The 20,398-nt window shown below is 49.0% G+C and overlaps 1 protein-coding gene across 2 annotated transcripts in view; it reads right to left on the bottom strand.

The window, feature by feature from the left end:
• Window positions 1–20,398, bottom strand: part of LOC137307323 (amphiphysin-like) — a 187,126-nt gene that overhangs the window by 8,731 nt on the left and 157,997 nt on the right. For both annotated transcript variants that reach the window (XM_067976797.1, XM_067976798.1), the window contains one exon: window positions 595–759. In XM_067976797.1, coding sequence (XP_067832898.1) covers window positions 595–759 — 165 coding nt within the window. The remainder of the gene's footprint in view (window positions 1–594; window positions 760–20,398) is intronic.

Raw genomic sequence — 20,398 nt, 5'->3', positions numbered from 1 at the left:
CAATACTCCATACCAGAGTCAGAGTCTGTGATCGCTCTGGGACAGTTTGACTTGTTTGGTCAAGTTCTCGAGTTTGAGGTGCTTTGTGCCCCATGGAGACGTCACATTCAATTGATTAGCAGAGACTCTGACATCCGTTTGCCACACGAAAGGGTTAAATCTTGCAGAATTGCAGAAGTGCAGTTGGTTCCACTTCACTAGCTCTAACTTCCTGCAACCACACACAGAGCTAAACAACATTAGCGGGTACAGGAGGCCAGTGTTTCTGGTACTGGACAAGCAACACCAAGGTCAAATCCCACTGTGGTTTGGTATAAAATTGCATTCAATAAATCTGGTAATTTGTGGGTTGCCACCAGGAAAACGCCAGATTGTTGTAAAAACCCAACTGGTTCACCAATGTCTTTCAGGGAGGGGATCCTACACATGACTCTAGTCTCACTCCACGTGGTTGACTCTTAACTTAGCGATGGGCAATAAATACTGGTCCTGCCAGTGCTGCCCAATCACAAGGACAAATACAAACAGTGAGGGGGTGGGAGAATGAAGACCAGAGAGAATGGGTGGTCTGAACACCAACAGTTGCTCTGGTACCTTGTACATGAATCCAGGTGGCAGGTGGCACCTCTCGATATCTTTGCTTTCATCCAGCGCCAGTCCTTCACTGTCTGAGGAAGACGGGGTTGTGTCTTTTCTTTCATCAGCTACGTCTCTGCTGTCTTTCACCTTGTGCTTATCAGTTGCAGTAAGAGTCAGACCCTGTGAGGTGAATGTTGTGGCATTAATATCATGTCAGTGTTATTATTTTTGGAAATAAATTCGCCTTGTCATTTGTAACATGCTGCTGGATCTTCCTGAGTGAGATACATCCAATCACAGTGTCTTGCTGTTGACGTATGTACCCTTTCTGGTCATTTCTCCTTCTAGGGTCTAAATCCCCTGTCCTGCACAACCACCACCCCCCATCTCCTCCCTACACCCTCACTGTGTTGAAATCAAAATTCATCGCATCATCTCCTCTAACTCATTCTTTCCCAGGGCCTCAAAACAATGGATCTCCTCCCCTTCCCTCGGTCTTCCCTTCCTCCTGTAATCTGCAGGCTTTTAAAACCACCACTCCTCCATTCACTACCTACTCTTTTCAATGGTGGTGATGTTCTGCACCTGAGGCTTTGGCCATTCACCTGGGTTTCTCCATCTGCTGCTCGATCATGTCCACGTAAACTCTCTGCGAGTTTCCATGGATAATTATGAGACAGTGGATTCAATTAAAGTAAGTGAGGGGGCCGTCGTTCCTTGGAAGCACATGTGGTATTGGGATAGGATGAAACCCTGCTGGCCACACAGGGAGTCTAAGGGAAGGGGCCTGCGTCCTCTGGCTCGATGCGTTGAGCTGCCTGGATGGTTCTCCTGCCATTGTCAGACTCCCACCATCTCACTGGGCTCAAAATGTCAACAATGGATCTGGAGACCAAGGGAGCATGAGATTCCCACATCTCCTGGAAAATATGGAATATTCATAAACTAGTCTCAATCAAAGCTGAGTCTTTGATTCCTGTTAAAAAACTGTTTGTTTGGTGTTTATGGTTTGAGATGAAGAGTCAAACAGCGAGTGTTTTGCATTGGCAGAAAATGCTGGAAATAGACAGCTCATCAGTCAGCATCGGTGAACATTTTGGGTATAGACCTTCTGTCAGAATCAAAGTGTCAATAACAGGTCCTTTCTCTTTCAGATACCGACTGACCTGCTGTGGATTTCCAGCCGTTATTCAATTTCATTCCTGTTGCTATTTCTTTCGCATATTTTCATAGGTAGTGTCTCCTAACGACATCATGGAGGGAATGAGACAGGAGGCGTATTGATCCCAATGGTATGAGTGAACTAGTCTCCCTTCAGCACAGAAGGCCTCACTCTGTCGGGGAAAGCTGATCCCCACACGGATGTTATCAGCGCTTCATAAATCCCCGGGGTCTCCCCTCCACTCTTGAAGGTGCTGGGTGGGACATTTTGGCACTTTTACTGATACAGCCTGGAAGAGACTTTGTTTTAATTCATGTCATGATATCGATAAAGGGTTATATTCAGCACGCAAGGGGTTAACACTCAGCGGCACGTTTGTTTTATAACTGAGAGCCATTTAGAATTAGTTCGGAAACAATGGGAAGTGATTGTTTAAAATACAATACCAGTTCGCACCCTAGTGTTAAGATAGTTTTCATTCATTATCCCCGGCAGGATGCTTAGCTGAACAGACATACAGTTACTGGAAGCCTCACTCCAAGGAGGCAGCTTTTCAGTTGCCTAGACCCTAAGCTCTGGAATTCTCTCTCTAAACCTCTCCGCCTCTCTACCTCTCTCTCCTCCTTTAAGACGCTCCTGAAAACCTACCTCTTTTGACCAAGCTTTTGCCTGGTGCCAGGATTAAGAACATCTCCTCACGGCTGGAAAAGAACTTTGAGCATAAGGGGGAGGATCCAGTTGTCGTGGTCCACATGGGAACCAACGACATAGGTAGAACGAGGAATGAGGTTCTGCTGAGGGAGTTTGAGGAGATAGAGTCTAAATTAATAAGCAGAACCTCAAAGGTAATAATCTCTGGATTACTACCTGAACCACATGCAAAATGGCAAAGGGACAAACAGATCAGGGAGTTAAATGCGTGGCTCAAAGAGTGGTGTGGGAGGCAGGGGTTTAGATTCATGGGGCACTGGCACCAGTACTGGGGAAAGAGGGAGCTGGTCCATTGGGACGGGCTTCACTTAAACCAGGCTGGGACCAGGGTCCTGGCAAATCGAATAACTCGGGCTGTAGATAGGGCTTTAAACTAATGGGGGGGGGGGGGTTCAGATGAGGGGAAATTTAGAAATCTAATGAGAAAAGTTAAGACAATAGAACAGTGTAGTGACTTGGGTAAAGATAAGCAGAGAGTGGCAGGAAGGGACAGTGAGTTTATCAATAATAGTGCAACAAGTAAGGTCAAAGCCGGAAAAAATAGTAAAAAGTCAAAATGAAAGGCTCTTTATCTGAATGCACGGAGCATTCGTAACAAGATAGAAGAAATAATTGCTCAAATAGAGATAAATGGGTTTGACCTAATCGCCATTAAAGAGACGTGACCAGGGTTGGGAACTAAATATTCCAGGGTACATGACATTTAGAAAAGACAGGCAGAATGGAAAAGGAGGGGGTGTAGCCCTAATAATAAAGGATGACATAAGGACAGTGGTGAGAAAGGATCTTGGCTCAGAAGATCAGGAAGTAGAATCAGTATGGATGGAGATAAGAAATAACAAGGGTCAGAAAACTCTGGTGGGAGTGCTTTATAGGCCCCCTAATAGTAGCAATACCATTGGACAGAGTATTAATCAAGAAATAAGAGGAGCTTGTAACAAAGGAAATGAAGTCATCATGGGGGACTTTAATCTTCATATAGACTGAGCAAATCAAATTGGAAAAGGTAGTTTAGGGGACGAGTTCATGGAATGTACTCGAGACGGTTTCCGAGAGCAATACGTCATGGAACCAACCAGGGAACTGGCTATTTTAGGCCTTGTATTGTGTAACGAGACAGGGTTAATTAGTAATCTCATAGTAAGGGATCCTCTGGGGAAGAGTGATCATAATATGATAGAATTTCACATTGAGTTTGAAAGTAACATACTTAAGTCTGAAACTAGAGTCTTAAACTTAAATAAAGCCAATTACATAGGTATGAGGGGTGAGTTGGCTAAGGAAGATTGGGAAATTAGATTAAGGGTTTGACAGTTGAAAAGCAATGGCAAACATTTAAAGAAATATTTCAATATTCTCAACAAATATACATTCCATGCTCCACGGGAAAAGTGATCCATCCATGGCTAACTAAAGAAGTTAAGGATTGTATTAGATTAAAAGACGAGGCCTATAATGTTGCCAAGAAGAGTAATAAGCCTGGGGATTGGGAGAGTTTTAGAAACCAGCAAAGGATAACCAAAAAATTGATAAAAAGGGAGAAAATAGAATGAGAGTAAACTAACAAGGAATATAAAAACAGATTGTAAGATCTTCTACAAGTATGTAAAAAGGAAGAGATTAGCAAAAGTAAACATTGGTCCCTTAGAGGCTGAGACAGGAGAAATTATAATGGGGAATCAGGAATTGGCAGAAACTTTAAACAAATATTTTGTATCTGTCTTCACAGTAGAAGACACAAAAAGCATATCAGAAATAGTGGGGAACCAAAGGGTAAATGAGAGTGAGGAACTTAAAACAATTAATATCACTAGAGATAATGTACTGGACAAACTAATGGGACTAAAAGCCAACAAGTCCCCTGGACCTGATGGCCTACATCCAAGGGTTCTAAAAGAGGTGGCTGCAGAGATAGTGGATGCATTGGTTTTGATCTTCCAAAATTCCCTAGATTCTGGAACGGTCCCAGTGGATTGGAAGGTAGCAAATGTTACCCTGCTATTCAAGAAAGGAGGGAAAGAGAAAACAGGGAACTACAGGCCAGTTAGCCTGACACCAGTTGGCGGGAAAATGCTGGAATCCATTATTAAGGAAGTGGTAACAGGGCACTTAGAAAATCATAATATGATTAGGCAGAGTCAACATGGTTTTATGAAAGGGAAATAGTGTTTGACAAATTTATTAGAGTTTTTTGCGGATGTAACTAGCAGGGTAGATAAAGGGGAACCAGTGGATGCAGTATATTTGGATTTTCAAAAGGCATTCAATAAAGTGTCACATAAAAGGTTGTTACACAAGGTAAGGGCTCATGGGATTGGGGGTAATATATTAGCACAGATAGAGGATTGGTTAAAGGACAGAAAACAGAGAGTAGGGATAAACGGGTCATTCTCAGGTTGGCAGGCTGTAACTAGTGGGGTACCACAGGATCAGTGCTTGGGCCTCAGCAATTTACAATCTGTATTAATGACTTAGATGAAGGGACCGAGTGTAATGTATCCAAGTTTGCTGACAATACAAAGCTAGGTGGGAAAGTAAACTGTGAGGAGGACGCAAAGAGTCTGCAAAGGGATATAGACAGGTTAAGTGAGTGGGCAAGAAGGTGGCAGATGGAGTATAATGTGGGGGAATGTGAGGTTATTCACTTTGGTAGGAAGTATAGAAAAACAGAATATTTTTTAAGTGGTGAGAAACTATTAAATGTTGGTGTTGAGAGTGATCTGGGTGTCCTCATACAAGAAACACAAAAAGTTAACATGCAGGTACAGCAGGCAATTAGGAAGGCAAATGGAATGTTGGCCTTTATTGTAAGGGGGCTGGAGTACAAGAGTAAGGAAGTCTTACTACAGTTGTACAGGGCATTAGTGAGACCTCACCTGGAGTAATGTGTACAGTTTTGGTCTCCTTATCTAAGGAAGGATATACTTGCCTTAGAGGCGGTGCAATGAAGGTTCACGAGATTGATTCCTGGGATGAGAGGGTTGTCCTATGAGGAGAGGTTGAGTAGAATGGGCCCATACTCTCTGGAGTTTGGAAGAATGAGAGGTGATCTCATTGAAACATATAAGATTATGAGGGGGAATGACAGGGTAGATGCTGAGGGGCTGTTACCCCTGGCTGGAGAGTCTAGAACTAGAGGGCATAGTCTCAGGATAAGGGGTCGGCCATTTAAGACTGAGATGAGGAGGAATTTCTTCACTCAGAGGGTTGTGAATCTTTGGAATTCTCTACCCCAGAGGGCTGTGGATGCTCAGTCATTGAATATATTCAAGGCTGAGATAGAATTTTGGACTCTCGGGGAATCAGGGATATGGGGATCGGGTGGGAAAGTGGAGTTGAGGTCGAAGATCAGCCATGATCTGATTGAATGGTGGAGCAGGCTCGAGGGGCCTACTCCTGCTCCTATTTCTTATGTTCTTACGTTCTTGTCACCTGTCCTAATATCTCCTTATGTGGCTCGGTGTCAAATTTTCTTTGATAATCGCTCCTGTGAAGCACCTTGGGACGTTTTACGACATTAAAGGTGCTATATTAATGCAAGTTGTTGTTATTGTTCATTCAAGATGGTAGCTCTGATTAATAGCTTGGAAGAAAATCTTCCACATCCAGAGTTGAGGGAGGGGTGGGAGGATAGTCTTTGCTTTCTCCCTCTCTTCTTCTGGAAGGGCAGTCAGTGTGAGTCAGTCAGAAACACACATACGAGCTTTGAGTACGGCAAGGTGAACCCATACTGCTTGTAACCTAAAGTTAGTCCCAGTTAGTTCAGGGGTAGTTAATTTCTAAAGTGAATTTCCACCCAGAATGGTGACAGGGATATGTGGTTTGTTATTTTGTAGTACGAGGAATGGAGGAAATAGATGTATCTCACTGGAAAATTGTATTCTATTCATTCCTGCACTGAACATAAAAAAAGCAGTTTGTTGGTTTACAATCAGGCTTGTCTCACCAGAGTACTTCTTAGTCCACCTTCTGAAATGATGGAAGACCACACATATTGGCATGCAAGATCACAGCATCCAGTGCATCTGATCCTCTGGTCATTAGATATTGGGCAGTAAAGGTGCACTCCTGATCATTGAGGACATGTGGTCCACTTACAGGAGTGACAGGGGACACTGAAACCCAAGGAATATCGACAGTAAACCTGTGAAATTTGTAACACTGGGCTACAGTGCCGCAAGAGTCAGCAGCACCCGTGTCCATTTGTGAGCCTGGACCGTTCACCCATCACCCCTGTGCTCACTGACCTACATTGGCTCCTGGTCCAGCAACGCATCAATTTTAAAATTCTCATCCTCGTGTTCAAATCCCTCCATCGCCTCGCCCCCTCTCCCTATCTATGTAACCTCCTCCAGCCCTACAACCCTCCGAGATCTCTGCGCTCCTCCAATTCTTGCCTCTTGTGCATCCCCGATTTTAATCGCTCCACCATTGGCGGCCGTGCCTTCAGCTGCCTCAGCTCTAAGCTCTGGAACTCCCTCCCTAAACCTTTCCACCTCTCTCTCCTCCTTTAAGACGCTCCTTAAAACCTACCTCTTGGACCAAGCTTTTGGTCACCTGTCCTAATATCTCCTCATGTGACTCAGTGTCAAATTTTGTCTGAAAGCGGTCCTGTGAAGCACCTTGGGATGTTTTACTACGTTAAAGGTGCTATATAAATGAAAGTTGTTGTTGTTGTGGACAATGAGTGTCAGCAGGATATTCCACAATGGAGGGCATGACAGGTAATCCTGCTCCTCAACCCACCGACAGACACACACACTTTCCAGCAAGAGGGGTGGGGGTCAGTGAGACTCCATTGCACACAGGGCCGTCCAGGACCAAAGAGCACACACTGTTCCAATAGTCTCTGAAGAACTGCTTCAGTGGGGAGAGAATTCAACGTCAGGTGGGCCGCTGTTCTCCATATTTCCACAGGTTTCCATGCGAATATATTTCAAGCCGATCAGTGTAGGATGCTGACCGGTCGTTTTTTGACACCGCTACACAGGTAACTCAGGCAAAACTTACCAAAAAACGAAGGGGAGGGAGAAACAAACAGTAAAGCTCCCTCTACACTGTCCCATCAAACACTCCCAGGGCAGGTGCAGCACGGGTTAGATACAGAGTAAAGCTCCCTCTACACTGTCCCATCAAACACTCCCAGGGCAGGTACAGCACGGGTTAGATACAGAGTAAAGCTCCCTCTACACTGTCCCATCAAACACTCCCAGGGCAGGTGCAGCACGGGTTAGATACAGAGTAAAGCTCCCTCTACACTGTCCCATCAAACACTCCCAGGGCAGGTGCAGCACGGGTTAGATACAGAGTAAAGCTCCCTCTACACTGTCCCATCAAACACTCCCAGGGCAGGTACAGGGTGAGATTCAGAGTAAAGCTCCCTCTACAACGTCCCATCAAACACTCCCAGGGCAGGTACAGGGTGAGATATAAAGTAAAGCTCCCTCGACACTGTCCCATCAAACACTCCCAGGGCAGGTACAGGGTTAGATATAGAGTAAAGCTCCCTCGACACTGTCCCATCAAACACTCCCAGGGCAGGGACAGGGTAAGATACAGAGTAAAGCTCCCTCCACACTGTCCCATCAAACACACCCAGCGCAGGTGCAGCACGGGTTAGATACAGAGTAAAGCTCCCTCTACACTGTCCCATCAAACACTCCCAGGGCAGGTACAGGGTTAGATACAGAGTAAAGCTCCCTCTACACTGTCCCATCAAACACTCCCAGGGCAGGTACAGCACGGGTTAGATACAGAGTAAAGCTCCCTCTACACTGTCCCATCAAACACTCCCAGGGCAGGTAAAGCATGGGTTAGACACAGAGTAAAGCTCCCTCTACACTGTCCCATCAAACACTCCCAGGACAGGTAAAGCACGGGTTAGATACAGAGTAAAGCTCCCTCTACACTGTCCCATCAAACACTCCCAGGGCAGGTCAAGCACAGGTTAGAGTCAGAGTAAATCTCCCTCCACACTGTCCCATCAAACACTCGCAGGGCAGGTACAGGGTTAGATACAGAGAAAAGCTCCCTCTACACTGTCCCATCAAACACTCCCAGGGCAGGTACAGGGTTAGATACAGAGTAAAGCTCCCTGTACACTGTCCCATCAAACACTCCCAGGGCAGGTACAGGGTTAGATACAGAGTAAAGCTCCCTCTACACTGTCCCATCAAACACTCCCAGGGCAGGTAAAGCATGGGTTAGACACAGAGTAAAGCTCCCTCTACACTGTCCCATCAAACACTCCCAGGACAGGTAAAGCACGGGTTAGATACAGAGTAAAGCTCCCTCCACACTGTCCCATCAAACACTCGCAGGGCAGGTACAGGGTTAGATACAGAGAAAAGCTCCCTCTACACTGTCCCATCAAACACTCCCAGGGCAGGTACAGGGTTAGATACAGAGTAAAGCTCCCTGTACACTGTCCCATCAAACACTCCCAGGGCAGGTAAAGCACAGGTTAGAGACAGAGCAAAGCTCCCTCTACACTGTCCCATCAAACACTCCCAGGGCAGGTACAGGGTTAGATACAGAGAAAAGCTCCCTCTACACTGTCCCATCAAACACTCTCAGGGCAGGTACAGTAAGGGTGAGATACAGAGTAAAGCTCCCTCTACACTGGCCCATCAAACACTCCCAGGGCAGGTACAGCACGGGTTAGATACAGAGTAAAGCTCCCTCTACACTGTCCCATCAAACACTCCCAGGACAGGTAAAGCACGGGTTAGATACAGAGCAAAGCTCCCTCTACACTGCCCCATCAAACACTCCCAGGGCAGGTACAGGGTTAGATACAGAGAAAAGCTCCCTCTACACTGTCCCATCAAACACTCTCAGGGCAGGTACAGTAAGGGTGAGATACAGAGTAAAGCTCCCTCTACACTGGCCCATCAAACACTCCCAGGGCAGGTACAGCATGGGTTAGATACAGAGTAAAGCTCCCTCTACACTGTCCCATCAAACACTCCCAGGGCAGGTACAGGGTTAGATACAGAGTAAAGCTCCCTCTACACTGTCCCATCAAACACTCCCAGGGCAGGTAAAGCACAGGTTAGAGACAGAGTAAAGCTCCCTCTATACTGTCCCATCAAACACTCCCAGGGCAGGTAAAGCACGGGTTAGATACAGAGTAAAGCTCCCTCTACACTGTCCCATCAAACACTCCCAGGGCAGGTACAGGGTTAGATACAGAGTAAAGCTCCCTCTGCACTGACCCATCAAACACTCCCAGGGCAGGTACAGCACGGTTAGATACAGAGTAAAGCTCCCTCGACACTGTCCCATCAAACACTCCCAGGGCAGGTACAGCACGGGTTAGATACAGAGTAAAGCTCCCTCTGCACTGTCCCATCAAACACTCCCAGGGCAGGTACAGGGTTGGAGACAGAGTAAAGCTCCCTCTACAGTGTCCCATCAAACACTCCCAGGGCAGGTACAGGGTTAGATACAGAGTAAAGCTCCCTCCACACTGTCCCATCAAACACTCTCAGGGCAGGTACAGGGTTAGATACAGAGTAAAGCTCCCTCTACACTGTCCCATCAAACACTCCCAGGGCAGGTACAACACGGGTGAGAGATACAGTAAATCTCCCTCGACACTGTCCCGTCAAACACTCCAAGGGTAGGTACAGTAAGGGTTAGATACAGAGTAAAGCTCCCTCTACACTGTCCCATCAAACACTCCCAGGGCAGGTACAGGGTTAGATACAGAGTAAAGCTCCCTCGACACTGTCCCATCAAACACTCCCAAGGCAGGTACAGGGTTCGATAAAGAGTAAAGCTCCCTCGACACTGTCCCATCAAACACTCCCAGCGCAGGTACAGCACGGGTCAGATACAGAGTAAAGCTCCCTCTACACTGTCCCCTCAATCAATCCCAGGGCAGGTACAGCATCGGTTTGAAACAGAGTAAAGCTCCCTCGACACTGTCCCATCAAACACGCACAGGGCAGGTACAGCACGGGTAAGATACAGAGTAAAGCTCCCTCTACACTGTCCATCAAACACTCCCAGGGCAGGTAAAGCACGGGTTAGATACAGAGTAAAGATCCCTCTACACTGTCCCATCAAACACTCCCAGGGCAGGTAAAGCACAGGTTAGAGTCAGAGTAAATCTCCCTCTACAATGTCCCTTCAAACACTCGCAGGGCAGGTACAGGGTTAGATACAGAGTAAAGCTCCCTCTGCACTGTCCCATCAAACACTCCCAGGGCAGGTAAAGCATGGGTTAGATACAGAGTAAAGCTCCCTCTACACTGTCCCATCAAACACTCCCAGGACAGGTAAAGGACGGGTTAGATACAGAGTAAAGCTCCCTCTACACTGTCCCATCAAACACTCCCAGGGCAGGTAAAGCACAGGTTAGAGACAGAGCAAAGTTCCCTCTACACTGTCCCATCAAACACTCCCAGGGCAGGTAAAGCACGGGTTAGATACAGAGTAAAGCTCCCTCTACACTGTCCCATCAAACACTCCCAGGGCAGGTAAAGCACAGGTGAGAGTCAGAGTAAAGCTCCCTCTACACTGTCCCATCAAACACTCCCAGGGCAGGGACAGGGTTAGATACAGAGTAAAGCTCCCTCTGCACTGTCCCATCAAACACTCCCAGGGCAGGTACAGGGTTAGATACAGAGTAAAGCTCCCTCCACACTGTCCCATCAAACACTCCCAGCGCAGGAAAAGCACGGGTTAGAGACACAGTAATGCTCCCTCTACATTGTCCCATCAAATACTCCCAGGACAGGTACAGCACGGGTCAGATACAGAGTAAAGCTCCCTCTGCACTGCCCCAACAATCACTCCAAGGGCAGGTACAGCATGGGTTAGAAACAGAGTAAAGCTCCCTCTGCACTGTCCCATCAAACACACCCAGGGCAGGTACAGCACGGGTAAGATACAGAGCAAAGCTCCCTCTACACTGTCCCATCAGACACTCCCACGGCAGGTACAGCACGGGATAGATACTGAGTAAAGCTGCCTCTACACTGTCCCATCAAACACTCCCAGGGCAGGTACAGGGTTAGATACAGAGAAAAGCTCCCTCCACACTGTCCCATCAAACACTCCCAGGGCAGGTACAGGGTGAGATACAGAGTAAACCTCCCTCGACACTGTCCCATCAAACACTCCCAGGGCAGGTACAGGGTCAGATACAGAGTGAAGCTCCCACCACACTGTCCCATCAAACACTCCCACGGCAGGTACAGCACGGGTTAGATGCAGAGTAAAGCTCCCTCAACACTGTCCCATCAAACACTCCCAGGGCAGGTACAGGGTTAGATACAGAGTAAAGCTCCCTCTACACTGTCCCATCAAACACTCCCAGGGCAGGTACAGCACGGGTTAGATACAGAGTAAAGCTCGCTCTACACTGTCCCATCAAACACTCCCAGGGCAGGTACAGGGTTAGATACAGAGTAAAGTTCCCTCCACACTGTCCCATCAAACACTCCCAGGGCAGGTACAGGGTTAGATACAGAGTAAAGCTCCCTCGACACTGTCCCATCAAACACTCCCAGGGCAGGTACAGCACGGGTTAGATACAGAGTAAAGCTCCCTCTACACTGTCCCATCAAAAACTCCCAAGGCAGGGACAGCACGGGTTAGATACAGGGTAAAGCTCCCTCTAAACTGCTCCACCAAACACTCCCAGGACAGGTATAGCACAGTTTAGATGCAGAGTAAATCTCCATCCACACTGTCCCATCAAACACTCCAAGGGCAGGTACAGCATGGGTTAGATACAGAGTAAAGCTCCCTCTGCACTGCCCCATCAAACAATCCCAGGGCAGGTACAGCACAGGTTAGATACAGAGTGAAGCTCCCCCGACACTGTCCCATCAAACACTCCGAGGGCAGGTACAGGGTTAGATACAGAGTAAAGCTCCCTCTACACTGTCCCATCAAACACTCCCAGGGCAGGTACAGCACAGGTTCGATACAGAGTAAAGCTCCCTCTGCACTGTCCCATCAAACACTCCCAGGACAGGTACAGTAAGGGTTAGATACAGAGTAAATCTCCCTCTACACTGTCCCATCAAAAACTCCCAGGGCAGGTACAGGGTTAGATACAGAGTAAAGCTCCCTCTGCACTGTCCCATCAAACACTCCCAGGGCAGGTACAGCACGGGTTGAAGACAGAGTAAAGCTCCCTCTGCACTGTCCCATCAAACACTCCCAGGGCAGGTACAGCACGGGTTAAAGACAGAGTAAAGATCCCTCTACACTGTCCCATCAAACACTCCCAGGGCAGGTACAGCACGGTTTAAAGACAGAGTAAACCTCCCTCTGCACTGTCCCATCAAACACTCCCAGGGCAGGTACAGCACGGGTTAAAGACAGAGTAAAGCTCCCTCTACACTGTCCCATCAAACACTCCCAGGGCTGGTTCAGCAGGGGTGAGATACGAAATAAGTCTCCCTCTGTACTGTCCCCATCAAACACTCCCAGGGCAGGTACAGCACGGGTTAGGTACAGAGTAAAGCTCCCTCTGCACTGCCCCATCAAACACCCCAAGGGCGGGTACAGGGTTAGAGACAGAGTAAAGCTCCCTCTAGACTGTCCCATCAAACACTCCCAGGGCTGGTTCAGCAGGGGTTAGATGTGAAATAAGTCTCCCTCTGCACTGTCCCATCAAACACTCCAAGGGAAGGCCAAGCAGGGGTTCGATACAGAGTAAAGCTCCCTCTAACCTGTCCCATCAAACACTCCCAGGGCAGGTACAGTGTTAGATACAGAGTAAAGCTCCCTCTGCACAGTCCCATCAAACACTCCCAGGGCAGGTACAGGGTTAGATACAGAGTAAAGCTCACCCTGCACTGTCCCATCAAACACACCCAGGGCAGGTACAGCACGGGTTAGAGACAGAGTAAAGCGCCCTCTACACTGTCCCATTAAACACTCCCAGGGCAGGGACAGCACGGGTTAGATACAGAGTGAAGCTCCCCCTACCCTGTCCCATCAAACACTCCCAGGACAGGTACAGGGTTAGATACAGAGTAAAGCTGCCTCCACACTGTCCCATCAAACAATCCCAGGGCAGGTACAGGGTTAGATACAGAGTAAAGCTCCCTCTGCACTGTCCCATCAAACACTCCCAGGGCAGGTACAGCATGGGTTCGATACGGAGTAAAGCTGCCTCGACACTGTCCCATTAAACACTCCCAGGGCAGGTACAGGGTTAGATACAGAGTAAAGCTCCCTCTACACTGTCCCATCAAACACTCCCAGGGCAGGGACAGCACGGGTTAGATACAGAGTGAAGCTCCCCCTACACTGTCCCATCAAACACTCCCAGGGCAGGTACAGGGTTAGATACAGAGTAAAGCTCCCTCCACACTGTCCCATTAAACATTCCCAGGGCACGTACAGCACGTGTTAGATACAGAGTAAAGCTCCCTCTGCACTGTCCCATCAAACACTCCCAGGGCAGGTACAGGGTTAGATACAGAGTAAAGCTCCCTCTACACTGTCCCATCAAACACTCCCAGGGCAGGTACAGCACGTGTTAGATACAGAGTAAAGCTCCCTCTACACTGTCCCATCAAACACTCCCAGGGCAGGTACAGCACGGGTTAGATACAGAGTAAAGCTCCCTCTACACTGTCCCATCAAACACTCCCAGGGTAGGTACAGGGTGAGATACAGAGTAAAGTTCCCTCCACACTGTCCCATCAAACACTCCCAGGGCAGGTACAGGGTTGGACACAGACTAAAGCTCCCTCGACACTGTCCCATCAAACACTCCCAGGGCAGGGACGGCACGGGTTAGATCCAGTGTAAACGTCCCTCTACACTGTCCCATCAAACACACTCAGGACAGGTACAGGGTTAGATACAGAGTAAAGCATCCTCTACACTGTCCCATCAAATACTCAAAGGGCAGGTTCAGCATGGGTTAGATACTAAATAAGTCTCCCTCTGCAATGTCCCATCAAACACTCCCAGGGCAGGTACAGTGTTAGATACAGAGTAAAGCTCCCTCTACACTGTCCCATCAAACACTCCCAGGGCAGGTACAGCACAGGTTAGATACAGAGTAAAGCTCCCTCCACACTGTCCCATCAAACACTCCCAGGACAGGTACAGGGTTAGATACAGAGTAAATCTCCCTCTACACTGTCCCATCAAACACTCCCAGGACAGGTACAGGGTTAGATACAGAGTAAAGCTCCCCCTGCACTGTCCCATCAAACACTCCCAGGGCAGGTACAGGGTTCGATACAGAGTAAAGCTCCCTCTACACTGTCCCATCAAACACTCCCAGTGCAGATACAGGGTTAGATACAGAGTAAATCACCCTCTACACTGTCCCATCAAATACTCCCAGGGCAGATACAGGGTTAGATACAGAGTAATGCTCCTTCCTCACTGTCCCATCAAACACTCGCAGGGCAGGTACAGCACGGGTTAGATACAGAGTAAAGCTCCCTCCACACTGTCCCATCAAACACTCCCAGGGCAGGTACAGGGTTAGATACAAAGTAAAGCTCACCCTGCACTGTCCCATCAAACACTCCCAGGGCAGGTACAGCACGGGTTAGATACAGCATAAAGCTCCCTCCACACTGTCCCATCAAACACTCCCAGGGCAGGTACAGCACGGGTTAGATACAGAGTAAAGCTCCCTCTACACTGTCCCATCAAACACTCCCAAGGCAGGGACAGCACGGGTTAGATACAGGGTAAAGCTCCCCCTAAACTGCTCCACCAAACACTCCCAGGACAGGTATAGCAAAGTTTAGATGCAGAGTAAATCTCCCTCCACACTGTCCCATCAAACACTCCAAGGGCAGGTACAGCATGGGTTAGATACAGTGTAAAGCTCCCTCTACACTGTCCCATGAAACACTCCCAGGGCAGGTACAGCACGGGTTAGATACAGAGTGAAGCTCCCCCGACACTGTCCCATCAAACACTCCCAGGACAGGTACAGTAAGGGTTAGAGACAGAGTAAATCTCCCTCTACACTGTCCCATCAAAAACTCCCAGGGCAGGTACAGGGTTAGATACAGAGTAAAGCTCCCTCTACACTGTCCCATCAAACACTCCCAGGGCAGGTACAGCACGGGTTAGATACAGAGTAAAGCTCCCTCTGCACTGCCCCAACAATCACTCCAAGGGCAGGTACAGCATGGGTTAGAAACAGAGTAAAGCTCCCTCCACACTGTCCCCATCAAACACTCCCAGGGCAGGTACAGGGTTAGATACAGAGTAAAGCTCCCTCTGCACTGTCCCATCAAACACTGCCAGGGCAGGTACAGCACGGGTTAGATTCAGAGTAAAGCGCCCTCTACACTGTCCCATCAAACACTCCCAGTGCAGGTACAGCACGGGCTCGATACAGAGTAAAGCTCCCTCTGCACTGTCCCATTAAACACTCCCAGGGCAGGGACAGCACGGGTTAGATACAGAGTAAAGCTCCCTCTACACTATCGCATCAAAAACTCCCAGGGCAGGTACAGCACGGGTTAGATACAGAGTAAAGCTCCCTCTGCACTGCCCCATCAAACAATCCCACGGCAGGTACAGCACAGGTTAGATACAGAGTAAGGCTCCCTCTACACTGTCCCATCAAACACTCCCAGGGCAGGTACAGGGTTAGATACAGAGTAAAGCTCCCTCTGCACTGTCCCATCAAACACTCCCAGGGCAGTTACAGGGTTAGATACAGAATAAAGCTCCCTCTGCACTGTCCCATCAAACACTCCCAGGGCAGGTACAGGGTTAGATACAGAGTAAAGCTCCCTCTGCACTGTCCCATCAAACACTGCCAGGGCAGGTACAGCACGGGTTAGATTCAGAGTAAAGCTCCCTCTACACTGTCCCATCAAACACTCCCAGGGCAGGTACAGCAGGGGTTAGATTCAGAGTAAAGCTCCCTCTACACTGTCCCATCAAACACTCCCAGGGCAGGTACAGCACGGGTTAGATTCAGAGTAAAGCTCCCTCTGCACTGTCCCATCAAACACTCCCAGGGCAGGTACAGCACGGGTTAGATTCAGAGTAAAGCTCCCTCTACACTGTCCCATCAAACACTCCTAGGGCAGGTGCAGCACGGGATAGATACAGAGTAAAGCTCCCTCTACACTGTCCCATCAAACACTCCCAGGGCAGGTCCCGCACGGATTAGATCCAGAGTAAACGTCCCTCTACACAGTCCCATCAAACACACTCAGGACAGGTACAGGGTTAGATACAGAGTAAAGCTCCCTCCACACTGTCCCATCAAACACTCCTAGGGCAGGTGCAGCACGGGATAGATACAGAGTAAAGCTCCCTCTACACTGTCCCATCAAACACTCCCAGGGCAGGTACAGCACGGGTTAGATACAAAGTAAAGCTCCCTCTACACTTTCCCATCAAACACTCCCAGGACAGGTACAGCACGGGTTAGATACAGAGTAAAGCTCCCTCTACACTGTCCCATCAAACACTCCCAAGGCAGGGACAGCACGGGTTCGATACAGAGTAAAGCTCCCTCTCCACTGTCCCATCAAACACTCCAAGGGCAGGTTCAGCACAGGTTGGATACAGAGTAAAGCCCCCTCCACACTGTCCCATCAAACACTCCCAGGGCAGGTACAGGGTTAGATACAGAGTAAAGCCCCCTCCACACTGTCCCATCAAACACTCCCAGGGCAGGTACAGGGATAGATACAGAGTAAAGCTCCCTCTACACTTTCCCATCAAACACTCCCAGGGCAGGTACAGGGATAGATGCAGAGTAAAGCTCCCTCTACACTGTCCCATCAAACACTCCCAGGGCAGCTACAGGGTTAGATACAGAGTAAAGCTCCCCCTACGCTGTCTGATCAAACACTCCCAGGGCAGGTGCAGCACGGGTTAGATACAGAGTAAAGCTCCCTCTACACTGTCCCATCAAACACTCCCAGGACAGGTACAGGGTTAGATACAGAGTAAATCTCCCTCTACACTGTCCCATCAAACACTCCCAGGGCAGGTACATCACGGATTAGATACAAAGTAAAGCTCCCTCTGCACTGTCCCATCAAACACTCCCAGTGCAGGTACAGGGTTAGATACAGAGTAAAGCTCCCCCTACACTGTCCCATCAAACACTCCCTGGGCAGGTACAGGGTTAGATACAGAGTAAAGCTCCCTCTACACTGTCCCATCAAACACTCCCAGTGCAGATACAGGGTTAGATACAGAGTAAATCGCCCTCTACACTGTCCCATCAAACACACCCAGGGCAGATACAGGGTTAGATACAGAGTAATGCTCCTTCCTCACTGTCCCATCAAACACTCCCAGGGCCGGTACAGCACGGGTTAGATCCAGAGTAAAGCTCCCTCTACACTGTCCCATCAAACACTCCCAGGGCAGGTACAGGGTTAGATACAGAGTAAAGCTCCCTCTGCACTGTCCCATCAAACACTCCCAGGGCAGGTACAGGGTTAGATACAGAGTAAAGCTCCCTCCACACTGTCCCATCAAACACTCCCAGGGCAGGTACAGGGTTAGATACAGAGTAAAGCTCCCTCTGCACTGTCCCATCAAACACTTCCAGGACAGGTACAGCACGGGTTAGATACAGAGTAAAGCTCCCTCCACACTGTCCCGTCAAACACTCCCAGGGCAGGTACAGGGTTAGATACAGAGTAAAGCTCCCTCTACACTGTCCCATCAAACACTCCCAGGGCAGGTACAGGGTTAGATACGGAGTAAAGCTCCCTCTACACTGTCCCATCAAACACTCCCAGGGCAGGAACAGCACGGGTTAGATATTGAGTGAAGCTCCCTCGACACTGTCCCATCAAACACTCCCAGGACAGGTACAGCACGGGTTAGATACAGAGTAAAGCTCCCTCTACACTGTCCCATCAAATACTCCCAGGGCAGGTTCAGCACGGTTTAGATATTAAATAAGTCCCCCCCTGCACTGTCCCATCAAACACTCCCAGGACAGGTACAGCACGGGTTAGATACAGAGTAAAGCTCCATCTACACTGTCCCATCAAACACTCCCAGGGCAGGTACAGGGTTAGATACAGAGTAAAGCTCCCTCTGCACTGTCCCATCAAACACTCCCAGGGCAGGTACAGGGTTAGATACAGAGTAAAGCTCCCTCTACACTGTCCCATCAAACACTCCCAGGGCAGGTACAGGATTAGATACAGAGTAAAGCTCCATCTACACTGTCCCATCAAACTCTCCCAGGGCAGGTACAGGGTTAGATACAGAGTAAAGCTCCCTCTACACTGTCCCATCAAACACTCCCAGGGCAGGTGCAGCACAGGCTAGATACAGAGTAAAGCTCCCTCTGCACTGTCCCATCAAACACTCCCAGGGCAGGTACAGCACGGGTTCGATACAGAGTAAAGCTCCCTCTGCACTGTCCCATCAAACACTCCCAGGACAGGTACAGGGTTAGATACAGAGTAAAGCTCCCTCTGCACTGTCCCATCAAACAGTCCCAGGGCAGGTACAGCACGGGTTAGATACAGAGTAAAGCTCCCTCTACACTATCCCATCAAACACTCCCAGGGCAGGTACAGGGTAAGATACAGAGTAAAGCTCCCTCCACACTGTCCCATCAAACACTCCCAGGACAGGTACAGCACGGGTTGGATACATCGAGTTGCATCGACTCTCCAGCACAGAAACAGGCCATTCAGCCCAACTGGTCTATCCCAGTGTTTATGCACCGCATGAGCCTCCTCCCACCCTTCTTCATCTCACCCTATCAGCATATCCTTCAGTTCCTTTCTCCCTCACGAGTAAAGAAGTTTCTCCTGAATTCCCCATTGGATTTATTGGTGACTTGCTTTTATTTATGATCACTGGTCTTTGTCCCCCCCGCAAGTGGAAACATCGGGGGAAAGATTCGATGGGGCCCATTATTGGGCGTCGGTCGCGTGATCCGCTATTAACCCGCGCCCAATGGCCCCTGCGCAGGCAGGACGAGAACTTCGTCTGGCCTCAGTGCTCACCGTCAATCTGCGTTGAAACCCAGGCCTTGCACATGGATTCAATGCAATGTGCACTTTTCACCAGCAGGGGGAGCCCCAATCTCTTAAAGGGAGGATAGCTCTTAAAATCTCTTAAAGGTCGCCGGTACCTGTTGTTTGCTAAAAATAACAGTCTGCTGTCTGCACGGAGTCTGAATGGAGATCAGTCATCGCACACGTAAAACACAGATGCAGGTCCCATCCTTATGTTTACAAACTGATGAGTTTGGTTGAAACATTGAATAAAGGTTGCGCAGTACTAAATCCCACTTCCTCCAATCTGCACACCAGACCTCACCAATCTGCTGATCTGAGTTGGTACCAGGCCTGTGAGAGTGCGTGCACCAAGGTTCTCTGCTGATGCACTGGAGACCTTGGGTGCAAGAGGTGGACAGGAGGAGGGACATCCTATATCCGCAGGGTGGGGTGGGGGGTGGTGCAAGAGGCCCTCCAGACATCTACCCAAAAGACAGTGGGAGGCAGCGGGGGACGAAGTCAATGCCAGGCCCACAGCATCATGAACATGGATGCAGTGCAGGGAGAAGTTCAATGCTTTGACATGAGAGGTCAAGGTGAGTGAGGTCAACTGTCAAGTGGCGTCTCCTACCAACTACACCACTGGCCGCATCCACTGCTCCACGGACTAACCCCCCATCACCCACATACCAACAAACTCTTTCCATCAGTCCTCAACTCTTCCAATCAGATGCTTCCTCTCGCCCTTACACATTACCACTGTTGCAAGCCGCACACCCACAACTCACAGGCCACACACACTGGCAGCTATTCAACCATGACAGGCACATCACCCAGACATCCTGCAGGGCACTCACCGACACACGTCCCGCTTTCTTGCAGGAGAAGGTGGCGCATAACAGGAGGCAGCAAGTAGCAGTGGAATTCAGCCCCTCGAGCCTGTTCCACCATTCAATGAGATTATGGTGGACCTGTGACCGAACTCCATATACCC

This window comes from Heptranchias perlo, chromosome X (genome assembly GCF_035084215.1).
Source record: "Heptranchias perlo isolate sHepPer1 chromosome X, sHepPer1.hap1, whole genome shotgun sequence".
Lineage (NCBI taxonomy): Eukaryota > Metazoa > Chordata > Chondrichthyes > Hexanchiformes > Hexanchidae > Heptranchias > Heptranchias perlo.
The sequence above is the reverse complement of the archived record's forward strand: the minus strand, read 5'-3'. Positions and strand labels throughout refer to the sequence as shown.